The following is a 13423-nucleotide window of genomic DNA, read 5'->3' as shown; positions in this document are numbered from 1 at the left end:
AATGGGATTCATTCTCCCTTCATTCACCAGACTATTGACTGGTGAGGAGCTCGGGGCGGTGGTGGGGACTGCGAGATGTACAAACACATCTGAGAGAGAACCCTGCCCTCACCAAACTGGCAGCCCAGAGGGGAATGCGGCTCACAGCCAAACACCAGGATGCAGCCCAGCAAGGCTCATGAGAGACACGCCTGTCTGTGGAAAGGACTAACCCCTGCTGGAGGGTTCAGAACTTTCAGTCCTAATTCAGTCTCTCTCAACACGGAACAGGGCTAATCACAAGCCCACAACTCCAGCTGTGTATGTGGTTCGTGCCTAAAGTGCCAGCACTTCGGGAGGCCAACACAGGAGGATCACAAACTTGAGTCCAGACTGGGCAACTTAGCAAGATCCTGCCTCAAAATAAAAAAAAAGTGTTGGGGATGTAGCTCAGTGCAAAGGCCCAGGTTCAGTTCCCAGTACTGCATGCACGTGCGAGCACACACACACACACACACACACACACACACACACAGAGTTCACAACTCAGAGTGTGGTATAACAGAAAGTATGTATTTCTTGCTCCAGGTGCTGGCACACACCTCCTAGAGGCCCTGGAATCCAGGAGCTGTGTGTCTCATATGGCAGTGAGAGGACAGGTGGCTGCAGCCCTGGACAGCTCCATGGGGTGGGGGGGCTCCCGAAAGTCCCTGGCAGGGCCCACTGGTTGGAACTGTCGGCCTTAGGCTTGGCCTCTGGGGAGGGAGAGGAGCTCCCTCCTGGGGATTGGGTTCCATCATACTTGGTAGTGATTTCATTAATCACGCCTCCCCAATGAAACCTCCATGAAATCCCTGAGTCACTGGGTTTGGAGAGTTCCCAGGTTAGTGACTCTGGCAAGGTGCTGGGAGGCAGTGCACCTCAAGGGGCCCTGGAAGCTCCACCCACCCCAACCCTGCCCCAGGCAGCGTTTCCACTTGACTGCGGCTCCTGAATGAACCCTTTATGGTAAACTTTAAACTATAAACACAGCATCTCTGGAGAGTCTCATAAGTCTTTCTTGCAAACAGCCAAACCTCAAGGAGGAGGCTGTGGAACCCTGCAACTTCCCAAGAAACAGAAAAGTAGGAAGGATGGGGCCTCAGCCTACAGCCAAGGCCAGCAAGAAGGGCAGCCTTCCAGGACTGGGTTCCTAACGGTGGCGTCTGGGCTAGATCCACATGGTGTTAGGACTGCACTGGAGGGGATGGGTTCGTGTTGACTGGATTGAATTGTGCCCTCAATCTGTTGTGGCCTTTTCTGTACCGGTTACCACAGCCGTACACAGGCTGTTGAGCTCCATCTTTCAGAAGCAAAGAAGCTAAATAGTGTTCTTGGCCCCATCTTTCATTCACATCAGGAACTGCGCCCCCCCCCCCACCCCTCACCCCGCCAGCCTCATTCTTGGTACCAGGGCATTCCTTCCTCACCTGCCTTCTCCCCGGGGCAGCCAGGTGTTTCTGGTCCCTAGTCTCCACTTAGTGCTATAACTACCTTAGTCTTGGGGAGACTGTTCTAGAGTTTTCCCGCCAGATATTTATCATATCTTCTACCCAAAGTTGATTACCCCTCTTCGTGAAGATATGTCTCTTGCTTCTTTCCTGTTCAAGCAAGTGAGCAGCTTCAAACATAACTAAGTATCCTGTCTTACTGCACAAGGATTGGCAGAGTCGAATTTTTTCTAGTTGCAAGGAACAGTTACCTCACTGCGTCCAACCAGGAAATGTATTGTAAGTTATCAGATTGTCCCAGAAAATCAAAAAGCAGGGAAGAGCTAGGACCAGGGCATAGTGGCAGAGCACTTGCCCAGTAGGCATGAGGCCCTGGGTTCCATCCCCAGCACCACTTTAAAATGGAATCAGGGAGGACCATCAGAGTTACCACAGGACAGAGAGAAAAGCTGGGGAGCAGTCAGGGGCCAGGCTGCTGCTCTCTCAGACCCGTCCCACCCCAAACGTCAGCTGCATGTCTTTTCTCCACACATCGCATTGCTTATCTTCTTCATTCTTCTCACCACAGCCATTTTCCCTACTTCTCTGCCCACACAATGAAAGACGCCCTCCTATAGGCCCCAGGGGTTACAATTCTTCAGCTCAAGCAATCACTTGAAGCCAAATAAGACCACAGAATCCTCATCCAAACATCCAAAAGAAGGCAATTAGACAGCACCACCTGTGTTGTAAATAGCATTCAGATGGCCATTTGTGCCCAGAGAGGCAGTCGTGCAACACAGGCACGGTAGTGTGGAGGAGACAGCTCTTAGAGAAAAGCATGGGGGGTGCTGCACCTCGGGTGTGTCAGAGCACTGGAGAGCTCACTAGAAGTAAGCTGTAATCTTACTGCTGCGAGGCCACTTGTGGGAACAGAGGGGTCTTCAGCAGGTCCAGTTCCTCAGTCAGTGATGTTCGGTGGTCGGAGCAACTTCCAGGAGCAGCTGGAGATGCAGGGCGGCGATCTGCAAACACTGGGGGTAGCACTGGAAGTAGACAAACAGGAAGTACGCCAGGCAGCCGCTGAGCAGGAACAGGAAGACATACAGGAACTCTATCCGGGGGTGGTCGATGATGGGCACCAGCACCAGGCACAGAGCAGCCAGGATCATGACGGCGGGGATGAAAGTGGGGACCTGCGGTGGACACAGTACACATCTGGTCCCCAAGGATGGGGTGACGAGGGCCAGGGGAGGAGGTGCTCGGGCTCTGTCGCTCCTGCCTGCCTTCCTGTTGCTCCCACCTGCTGCCAGCTTCTCTGCTCTAGTCACTGCACGATACCTCTGCTGGGCACAGCTGCTGTGTGGGGAGCAGAGGCCTGGCTCAGCACGACCTCTCCGTGACGATGTGAGCAAAGGTCCACGCCACATTCTCTGCATTCGCTTCTCACTGGTCTCCCTCACGGGCCTCCCAAGGAGAAGCGGAGTCAATGCCTTGTGACTCAGCTGTCCCTCATCTCCAGAAAGACAGACACCCTCTACCAAGAAGCACGATAATGGCGGCCCTTACGCCCTTTCACCGCTGGGCCCTGAATGAGGCCCTAGCCCAAGACCTGCCTCACGTAGGAGTCTCTCCCAAAGCTACCTTGTAGGTCCGGGGAAGACTCTTCATCTTTATGCGCAGATACAGCAGACAGCTGATGGTGGCTCCATAGGTGAGCCAGGACACGGAGCTGCAGGGACAGGCCAAGAGGAGAGTCTGTGGGACTCAAGGAAGCCTGCCCTCTGCGGGAACAGAAGAACCCTTGCAGCGGAGCCCCCCGCCTTACCTTTGCCCTTGCTGGAGACACCACAGAAGGACCCAGACAAACCCCACCCCTGCGCTCCCCCAGGCCTGCAGCTCAGTGGCTCATGTCAGCGTGGTAGAAAGTTCAAGTGCCCTTGGAGCCAGGGCCCAGCCAACCCTTGAGCAAGTCAAGGCCAGGAAGTGCTGGGTGCTGGTTGGGACCTTCACTCCACCGGGACATTCTTAATCATGTGCCCTGATATCCATCCACCTGAAAACCCCCTGTTGCCTCTATGGATTTTACTTTATTCTCACCACCTAATTTTATTCTTTCTCACAGGACAAAAATAAAGCAGAAAAGCCATATCTGTTACTCACTGCTCCTAAGAGAGTCACATAAAATACTGTATGTCCTGTTCCAGGTGAATTAGACAACGGAGGAGCACGTGATGCCTTAAAAGCCCTGGGAACTCTGCGCACCCTGCATAGGGCTCACTGCCGGGTGAAGGCTCTCCCTATGGACCCTGCTCAGCTCATAAAATTGCAACTGGCCGTCACCCCAGCCTGTGGCTTCTGTCCCGAAGAAAGCAGTAAACGCGGTCAGAACGACTCGCTTTGATGCAGCCAGCAACTGGTGTCTACCACTCGTCAATCAAGATTATGCTGGGTCAGAGTCCAGAACGCAGACCCACGCTGCAAAGGGAGAACCACACCATGTCCTGGTTACACCACGGAGTACCATCACACTATCTTAGCCACCACCGAGCAAAGGAACAAGAAAAATGACTAAGCCCGAACCTTTGTCTGTCTCTTGGTGAAACAACTGGTCATACTGAAGTCTTGGGAGCAACCAGAACAAGAGAGGAGAGTCATACCTGTGAGCCCCCGAGCCTGGGCTTCCAGAAGTGTGCACAACATGGATATGTGTGTGTGCACGTGTGCGTGTGTACATGGGGCACCCGCTACCCCACCTAGGAGACAGCTTCACTTGCCTCAAGAAGTTCACAATTGTCCTGAAGTCCCCTGGGATGACCAGGACCAGAGCCACGGCTGCGGTGAACATCAGGGCAGGAGCTGGAGTCAGGTGACGCACATGGACCATGGACATAAGCCGGGGCTGGGAAGAAGACCCGGGGGTCAGGCAGATCTCGGGGACCCACCGTGGAGGCCCCTGCCCCTGACAGACACGCTCTGGACACCCATGTGCCTGGCCAAATGGGCGCCTAAGGAGTCACCCGGCTTCCCAGGTTAGATCTCTGTCCCCACCTGGGGTGACAGGCCCCAGGAGGAGAGGACAGGTGGGTCTGGGTGGACACGGAGAGGAGGACTGCGTTGCTGTGCTCCCACAGTGCTGATGTGGGCTGGGCCATCCCATGTGCCTGGCCGACAAACTGTGAGCGGAAGTGACAGGCAGAGGCTCCACATGTGACTCGGCCACTTGAACCCTGGACCCCACTGGAGCCACACAGGTGCCTGGAGTGTCACTGCTGCTTTGCCTGGGCCCCTGAGACAGGAGTGAGCACGGGGCAGCAGAAACAGCCAAACAAAGAGGGCCGAGGCTGACACAAAGGGTCAATGCAGTGTTGCTGCAAGAGGCTGAGATTTGGATTCCGTCATTCAGCGCTATCCTTGCAGGAAAAGCTACTGCAGGGCCAAGCGTCTCCGGTAGAGGAGGCTGCCGCATGCCGCTGGGCCCTCGCACCTTTGTGATGCACAAATATCCAGGCCGGCCACACCCTCCGCTCTGTGCCAGCCTGAAACCTGGAAGTCAGGGATTAGAGTCCAAACTGAGGGGCGCTTGAGTGCTGCTCTCAGGAGGACAGGGAGCCGTGTTTGTCGGGGAAGCCCGGTTGGAGCTAACTGCCAGGCTTCAGCAGGAGAAAGCACAGCTGTGGGCCTCCCGCGCCCGCCTGCAGCTGCACCCCGTGCGCCTGGACCCAGCCCTCACCATGTGGCCCTGTCTGGCAGCAGCGTAGCACACTCGGCTGCCACTGAAGAACACCACATTGGCAGAGCCCAACATTGAGAGCGCGACAGCCACGGGTATCAGCCAGGCCCAGGAGCCCAGAACCTGGTTCCTAGGACGACAGGGCAGTCAAGGGAAGGAGCTCCGGCTGCAGTCCCGAAGGTGGTCACAAAGTGAAAGTGGAGCTAGCAGCAGGCTCACAGGCAGGTCCAGGAGACACGAGCGCCTCGCTCCCCGCCGGGGCACCAGGACTCACTCACCCCCAGCTCACAGCCAGCGCCTCCGAGGAGAGGATCTCACGGGGTGACAGCACCAGGAAGTAGCTGACATTGACCAGGACGTACAGGCTGGTGACCAGGGGGATGGCGACTGTCAGGGCCAACACCAGGTTCCGCTGCAGGGTCAGGGGAGGAAGGCACACATCAGCCAGGAAGATCTCGGCAGCACCGGGCTGAGCTGCCTGGGATGAGAACCGTGCATCCTCTTCCATGAGCTCAGGCTGCCCACGCCTGGACACACACCCCAGCACACGGGCTGGGGCCCTGGAGGGTCCTTGCCACAACCCAGGCTGGAGAGCAGAGTGGGAAAGGGTGAGTTGGGGAGAGCGCAGTCACCAAAGCTCCCAGACTACAGAGCACCTTACGCTGGGCTCTCCTTGAAGGGTGGGAGATTCGGGAGACTGGGAAGGAGGATTTCCAGCAGGGGCAACCATGAGAGCCGAGCACAGGGAGGAGAGGAAACGTGAGGCCCCCGGAGAGGACCCTCTCTCGCGCAAGCATCTTTCTCTGGTTCACACTGCAGACAAAGTGGCTTCCGGATCTGTCTGCCAGGACTGAGAGTCCCCTGTCCCGGAAGCCCTGGAGGAGGAGACACTGAGGAAGGAGGGGACACTGAGGGTGGAGCCGTCACCCAAGTCAGGCCCAGTAACGACACCCTGCATTCCCCTCCACGTTTCCTGGGGACACCACATACATTGTCCTTTCTGGCACCAGTTCAAGTCCATGCTACTTCCACTCAGCACGTCAGCCTGAGAGGCCGGCTCGGTGCCCCCCAAAACCTTGTCTGCCCGCTCAGCCCCGTTCCTCAGCCACCTCCACCCCAAGCGGCCACTAGCACAGTGAAGCAAACAGGACAGCAGCGTTCTCTCAAGTCCCTCCCAGAACCAAAACCCAGGAATCTGAGTGCCCAGGAAGCTGTTCTACCAGAGCGTGATTCCTCATCACCCCAGCCCTGGAATCTGGCTCTGCCAGGTCCGGATGAGGCCCCCGGCAGCCTCGTTGTTCAGCGCTCTCCTCCACCGGCCTTAATTCACACTCAGAACCTAGGGAGTCTGGGGCTGGTGTTGCACATTCTTGAAACAGAGTATGAAATGGAGATACACCTAAGGCACATTTCAGAGGACCGTGTTAGAACAGAATCTCAAGGGCCAGCCTTTGAGCACTAGCGTCAGAAATGTGGATAGCTTCCTACAGCTGTGGACCAAATCCGGCCCGGTAGTGCGATGGGAACAGATCCCCACTGCTTTGTTTGTTTATGGCTGTTTCCAGGCTACAACAGAGTTGAACTAACATGGCAGGGACCGATGACCCACAGCACCTAAAACGTGAAGCCTCTGACCCATCATGGAAAAGCTATGCCGACCCCTATCGTAAGCAGGACCATATCCCACACACCGGATGCTCCTGCTGCTTCCCCAGGCCCAGGGAAAGGGGATCCCTCCCTGCACACAAAGGAACCTCTGCTCTGTACCCCCAGCCCAGCCCAGAGCCTCGCTGAGACCTCGCTCCGGTTCACCTGGGAGCAAGGCAGTGCCTGCCCAAGCCATGTGCTGGGGGTCGGTGAGCACTGCCACCCAGGGCCCAGGGACGTAGCAGGGCAGCCATCACCATCCGTCCCACCGCACCGGCAGAGGGCGGAGAGACGGCAGATAGCGCGAAAAAGTAACCACTAGGTGGCAGCCTCCTGGCTCTTGCCCCAGTCCTCTCTCTCTGTCTGTCTCTCTCTCTCCCTCCCTCTCTCTCTGCTCTTGGAGTTCAGTTTCCAAGATCGTCTTCTCTCCAACCCCCTGTGAGGAGCCAGGTGGAGACTCTGAGAGCTGTGACATCCCCTAAGCCGGCCCAGGGCACAGAGAGGAAACTTGCTGCTCTCATTCTGAAAGAAATGAAAACTCCTATGGGGAAAAGAAAACAAAAAACAAAACAACGAACATCCTAAGCGAGTACAGTCACAGCAGACTGAAAATCCCAACTCATCCCAGACCCAGGTGTCCCAACAGAGTCCCCGGGCCCGCAGACCTGTCCCTCACCTCGGCAACGGCCAGTCAGCCCTGAGTTGGCAGGTAGGGTGACAGTGGGGCTGGCTTCCTGCCCTGTCCCAAAGCAGGCCATGTCCAGGAGCGGCCAGGGCCGTAGCAGCTGTGAGTTCAGCGTCTACCCCAGAGAGCTGGTAGACCAACCCAGGAGACACCAAGCAGCGTCATCAAGCATGGCCGCTTGGCAGGATGAATCACCAAGACTTTCCCTTCCCTAAACCTCAGACTTCCCACATGAGAAAATGGAGTGCCGAGCCTACCTCACAGGCGGGAAGACGAGGTGCTGGCTGACCCGTGAGAGGCCGTGCTGAGCTGACCGAGGCAGACAACGAGCAGCTCTCGAGTCCCGGGCGCAGGGAGGACCCATGCGCCTGGCCGCAGTCCCCCCACCCCGAGAGTCGCCCGAGTGCATGGCCTTACGGACTCACCCTTGGACTCCTGAGTTCCTCCACCACGTAGTGGATGCTGTTCCAGCCGTCAAAGGACCACAGCCCCTGGTAGAAAGCCATGCCCACACGTCCCGCCTGCTGTGTTGTGTTGTGGAAGGCGAACAGAAGCGCTTCTGTGCGGCCGCGGCCCTGGCCCAGCACCATGGCCCCACCGGCCACGATGACCAGCAGCGAGAACACCTTGGCAGCCGAGCACACATTCGTCAGGGTGGTGGCCAGCCGTGAGCTCCAGGAGTTAGCCAGCGTCAGCAGCAGGATGCAAGAGGCTGCCACACTCTTGACCATAGCCTGGGGCACCGAGTGGCAGCCCAGGTAAAAGGGAGCCAGCGCATACTCAGCCAAGCTCAGAGAGAGAGCAGCAACCCCAGCCGGTCTGCCCACCAGCACAAACATGTAGATGACCAGGAAGGCTGGCAAGGAGCCGAAGGTTCGCAAGATGTAGGCATACTCTCCCCCCGCTTCGGGAAACAGCGCACCCAGCTCCGCATAGCACAGGGCGCCTAGCATGGCCAGGAAGCCGCACAGGGCCCAGACCACCAGACTGGCCCCGGGACTGCCCATGTAGACCAAGACGCCCTGCGGGGACATGAAAATGCCAGAGCCGACCATGCAGCCAGTGACCAGGGACACAGCACTCCCCAGCCCGATCTGCCTGTGCAGGGTCAGCCCTGGCCCTGCCGCCCCATCTCGGTGGCCTCCGTCCTTCCCGCTGTCCATATTGGAACTCCTGCAGGCACTGCCTCTGGGCCAAGGCAGGGGCTCTGGTGCTGCCCTGCGGGCTTCCTGTGGAGTTAATGATTACAGCAGATAGTCTTGGTCAAAGAGCCAGGGTGTGGCCTATGGGCCGACCTCCCTGACCTCACTGTACCTGTCCCACCCAGATCCCTGCGGGCACTTCAGCAGCACAGCCCTGCCAAAGTCAGGGTAGAGAGGCTTCTGATTGTTTATTTGTTTAAATATGCCGCTTTTTTGTTTTCATTTTCACAGCACTGGGGCTTAAGGCCACAGCCTCGAACATGCTAAGACAGCTCCCTACAACTGAGTGAACAACCAGCCCCTTTTAGGGCATGATACAGTCTTATTACACTGCTGGCTTCAAACTTAATGATCCTCCTGCCTCAGCCTCCTGAGTAGATGGGATTATAGGACTGTATCAGTGTGCCCAGCAAAAAGGAGTTTTAGTAGAAATTTAGTACTATGGATTGACTGGCGTGTTTCCGGTAGGGTGGTGGCTTAGCATACACAAGACACCAGGTTTGATCCCAGGACTGAAGACAGAAAGGTTCGCGATTCCACAGCAGCAGGGCAGGGGGAATGACGGACAGGGAGTGCTGCACCTCGGGAGCCAAAGGCCTCTTTCGGACCAATCCCCAGCGAGTCTGTCAGGAAACAGGGTTACAATGCAGACAGCCTTTAATTACAACTGGGCAATTTCTATCTAAAAGAAGAACCAGGATGACCAAAGAAGAGAACCCATGCTGTAAGACCTAAAGTCTCACTTCCACTCCACGGAGCGTGAACAGCCGAAAGGCCTCCACGATGCTGGGCCCTAACACCCAGCGAGGCTCCGGGAACACGACAGAGAACGAGAAACCCAGGAAGGAACACACCAGCCTAGATGGTAAAGAGACCTTTATTAGTCTGGCCAGACGGCACTCCCGGAGCCAGGTGGCTCAGAGAGGCAACTGCTCAGGGGCTGAGGTACTTTTTATAAGGTTTTACTAAACAAAGAGTCAGGGAATTCACAGAACAAGACTGCAAACACATTGCTTATCTTATGCAGGAAATGTTCTAGGTTCACCTTTTGTCAAACCATTTGCCCCTAGGCGGGCTGTTAACCAAGGTAGCAATTAGCATATGAAGAAGCACAGTCTGGCCTATTAGCATGGAGTCTCTTTAGCCTATTCAAGTCTTACAATGCAGAAAGGTCCAGGCAACTCCCTAGCAAGAAGGGAAGAAGGGCCTCGGAGTGTGGGTTCTGGAATGAGGCTCTTTGGTTCAGATCCGAGCTGCAGCACCTCTTAGTTGTGTGGCCCTGGACCAGATCTCTGAGCTTCACTTTACCCGCCCCCTTTAGCTAATAATAATGCTTGAAGGATTAAAAGAACAGTCCAGAGTAGCTAGAATAGTGTATCACACATAGAAAAGGTTTCTTCCAAATTTGCTATTGGTTTTTTGATACAGTGTCTCACTATGTAGCTCAGGGTAGATACTACCCTTGAAATTAATGATGTAGCCTCACTTGGCCTCAGTTGTGGCAATCCTCCTGTTTCAGCCTCCCGAGTACTGGGATTACAGGCATGTGTCACCCTATGCCTGGCCTCCTTATTGTTAGCACTACTCTGGCTCAGAGTGTCATCAGTTATATGGGATGTAAGAAGAATTGAGATGTGTTCTGTGTATGTGCCAGCTCCCTATGAAGAATATAACCATTATATGTTACAAACATATACAAATAAAAACAAAAATTAGCCAGGTATGGTGGCACATGCCTGTAATCCCAGCACTCTGGAGGCTGAGGCAGGAGGATCACTGTGAGTTCGAGACCAGCCTGGGCTACATAGTGAGTTTCAAGTTAGCCTGAACTACATAGTAAGACCCTGTCTCAAAAAACTGAAAAAAAAAAAAAAAACCAATATATACTTAAGACTGAATTTTATTAACCTATAAATAGCGTTCATTTCAGAATAGAGTATGTAACTTCTATATTGATTATCCTCTTTAAAAAACATATAAGGTCATAGAGCCTTTACTAGTATTGTTAGAGAAGGGTAACCCATACTCACTGGCATGTTGGGGTCAAGACGTTCACTCTCAAAGTGGGCAGAAAGGCATCTGCGCTCCCCCCCCCCCCCCCCCCCGCCCAGGTTGTCCTAGCTCAAGCCGGCTGTGTGTGCACAGTCGAAGAAGCTCTTGACAGACTGGGGCTTCGCCTGTTATGGTTCACAGGCGTCCGTCCTACTTCCCACACACTGTTGTGCTGCAGCCCACACCGATCCTCAGAAAGTGTCTGGGGAGCGGCCCCCCAAGATTCATGCCCAGAGGAAAGGAAGACAGAGGGCAGAGAAACAGGTAGGGGTAAATAGATAAAAGAATTGGGGAGAGAGACGTCTTGCTGGGGTGTAGCCAGCGGTGGGGCCATTGCCCAGTGTGTGAGGTCCTAGGTTGTTCAATCCCCAGTACTGGAGAAGGAAAAGGAAAGAGTCTTGGAGGCCAGGAAAGAGGCTTTCTGGAAGCCGTTCCATTTAACTATTTTGTAACTCTGCACTGAAATTTCCACCCTTCCCCTAGAGGCTGCAGCTGGTAGGTAACTGCCCTCACCTCCGACACCAGCTGCACCTTTAGGTGCCCCAAGGTCATGCTATGTTCCATACCCTGCTCGAAAGGCCTGCACAACCTGCTGAAAGCGTTCACATACGTGGTTCCGGTTTATTACACCTGAGGAATTCGGATTACAGTCAGCCCAGGGAGGAAGTCAACAGAGCAGACTCCAGGAGGGATCCAAACACAGACCTCTCCAGTTGTCAATTCCCATGGAATCGAGACAAAGCCACGCTCTCATTATCAGTGCTTGATAACATGCACATCACTGCCAGCCAGAGACACCCCCAGGGGGCATGGTGTCGAGTCCTCGGTGAGGGCTGCCACACACACAGGCCGGCTGCCTGTGGCCGATCTCTGTTTCAAGCCTCTCACGAGGTCCAGCTGACTCTTTATGACCCAAAGCCCTAATGTGAAGCCACATCATTATTCTCCGGGGGATCCAAGAGTTCCAGGCAAATGAAGACGCTCTACTAAGCATGACATTCAGAAGCCTTTTGAGATTTCCTTCCAGAGGCTGAAGGCAAGGGTCAGACCTCCCATTAGCAAGATTGAATTCTTTTCTATGCAGAGGTAGAGGTACCTGAGATCTGAGAACACTAGAAAACAACAAAACAACAAAATTTCTTTCTCCCTTCTCCTTCTCCCTCTCCCTCCCTCTCTCTCTCTCTCCCTCCCTCTCTCTCTCTCTCTGTTTCTCTCTCCTTTCCTGCCCCCTCTCTCTCTCATATACTGGGAATTGAATCCAGGACCTTGCTTATACTAAACACGCTATACCATGGAGCTATATGCCTAGACCCTAAAAATTGTCTTTAGTGGCTCACTTTGTTATGTTTTTTTGTCTCAGTACCAGGGATTAAACCCAGGACCTTTGCGCTAAACTATCCCCAGCACTTTTTCTTTTATTTTTGAGTCAGAGTCTTGCAAATGTGCTACATTGTCCAGGCTGGGCTCGAACTTGCAATCCTCACACCGCAGCCTTCCCGAGAGCTGGATCACAGGTGTGCACCACCACGCCAGCTCCTCTACAGCATTCTAACTCAGTTTAACCTCATCCCTCACTGTCCAGCTCTTGAGTACCTGGAAAACAACAGCCTGCATTCTTAGCATCACACCCTGTCCTGGCAAGAGCAGAATGAAAACAAATAATTGTAGCTTTGGTTGTGACCTGTCCTGTGGCTCCCTAGAAGTCCAGCACAAGTCTTATCTCACCGAACTTGGAACTGGCCAGTGCAGAAACAATGCAAAGCTGCTGACCACAGGGCAAATGAGAGAGAAACCAAGATGCTTGCAAGGAAAAGTTGGGGAATGACAGCTTCTGGAGGATAAGAGTCATGGAGACTTCCGACGTACCTGGGACTCTAGAAGGTCACATCTGTGCCCGAGTTGGTGTGCTGGATTGACACAGGCCTGAGGAGGCTCCAAGCTCTCCCCTCAGCATCACCTTCTGTCAAGTACTTCTCTGTCCACATAGGAAGTGAGGCCTAGCAGAGCTGCTGACGCCTGGCTGCATGCCCAAGTGTGTGCCAGTACCCACACCGCATGGAGCCGGTCTGCAAGTGCCAGGGGTGTCTTTTCTTCCAATCATTAGCTGACTATGATGCCCATGGGTAGTATAACAGAATAAACCCATGCCTGAATGGCCAACTGATTTTCATTTATGGTGCCAAGATCATTCCACCAATAATTCTCTTTTCAACCAAAAAACGGTGTTAGAGCATTGGATATCTATGTGAAAAAAAGAAGAAAAAACTTGGATGTCTAGCTCACATCACACACAAAAATTAACTCGAAATAGATCCGAGACCTTTTAGAGCTTTTAAAGACCTACGGAGGAGTTAAAACTATAAAATTCTTATAACATTTGCATAGCTGTAAATCTTCGTGGCCTTGGATTAATTAATAGCTCCTTAAATATGCCACCGAATGCATAAACAATGAAAAAGAGGCAAATTAGATTTTGTAAAAATTTAAAAGGATGCTATCTAGAAAGTGAAAGACAACATACAAATGAGAGAAAATGTCTGTAAATCATGTGTGTGAGAAGAACCTGGTGTACAGAATACACAAACTCTTGCATATCAACAACAAAAAGACAAATATCTCAATTTTTAAGTGGTGAAAGGATTTGAACAGACGCTGC

The 13423-nt window shown here is 53.8% G+C and overlaps 1 protein-coding gene across 1 annotated transcript; it reads right to left on the bottom strand.

The window, feature by feature from the left end:
* Positions 1-1429: 1429 nt before the first annotated feature.
* Positions 1430-8676, bottom strand: LOC104857964 (b(0,+)-type amino acid transporter 1). The gene is made up of 6 exons (XM_010618031.2): positions 7939-8676; positions 5460-5593; positions 5182-5311; positions 4226-4350; positions 3093-3180; positions 1430-2644 (listed from the first exon to the last, which is right to left on the bottom strand). The coding sequence occupies exons 1-6, from the start codon at positions 8674-8676 to the stop codon at positions 2414-2416; spliced, it is 1446 nt and encodes a 481-aa protein (XP_010616333.1). The 3' UTR covers positions 1430-2413.
* Positions 8677-13423: the final 4747 nt, after the last annotated feature.

Source organism: Fukomys damarensis, unplaced genomic scaffold (assembly GCF_012274545.1).
Source record: "Fukomys damarensis isolate Sample0158 unplaced genomic scaffold, DMR_v1.0_HiC HiC_scaffold_2, whole genome shotgun sequence".
Taxonomy (NCBI): Eukaryota; Metazoa; Chordata; class Mammalia; order Rodentia; family Bathyergidae; genus Fukomys; species Fukomys damarensis.
This window is presented reverse-complemented; position numbering and strand designations above follow the sequence as displayed.

Excerpts from the sequence above, each read along its gene's own strand:
- LOC104857964 (XM_010618031.2), bottom strand. The coding sequence starts at position 8,676 with ATGGACAGCGGGAAGGACGGAGGCCACCGAGATGGGGCGGCAGGGCCA. Across the intron at positions 5,594-7,938 it reads AGGAACTCAGGAGTCCAAGG|CGGAACCTGGTGTTGGCCCT; the intron begins GTGAGTCCGTAA and ends CTGACCCTGCAG. Across the intron at positions 2,645-3,092 it reads GTCTTCCCCGGACCTACAAG|GTCCCCACTTTCATCCCCGC; the intron begins GTAGCTTTGGGA and ends TGTCCACCGCAG.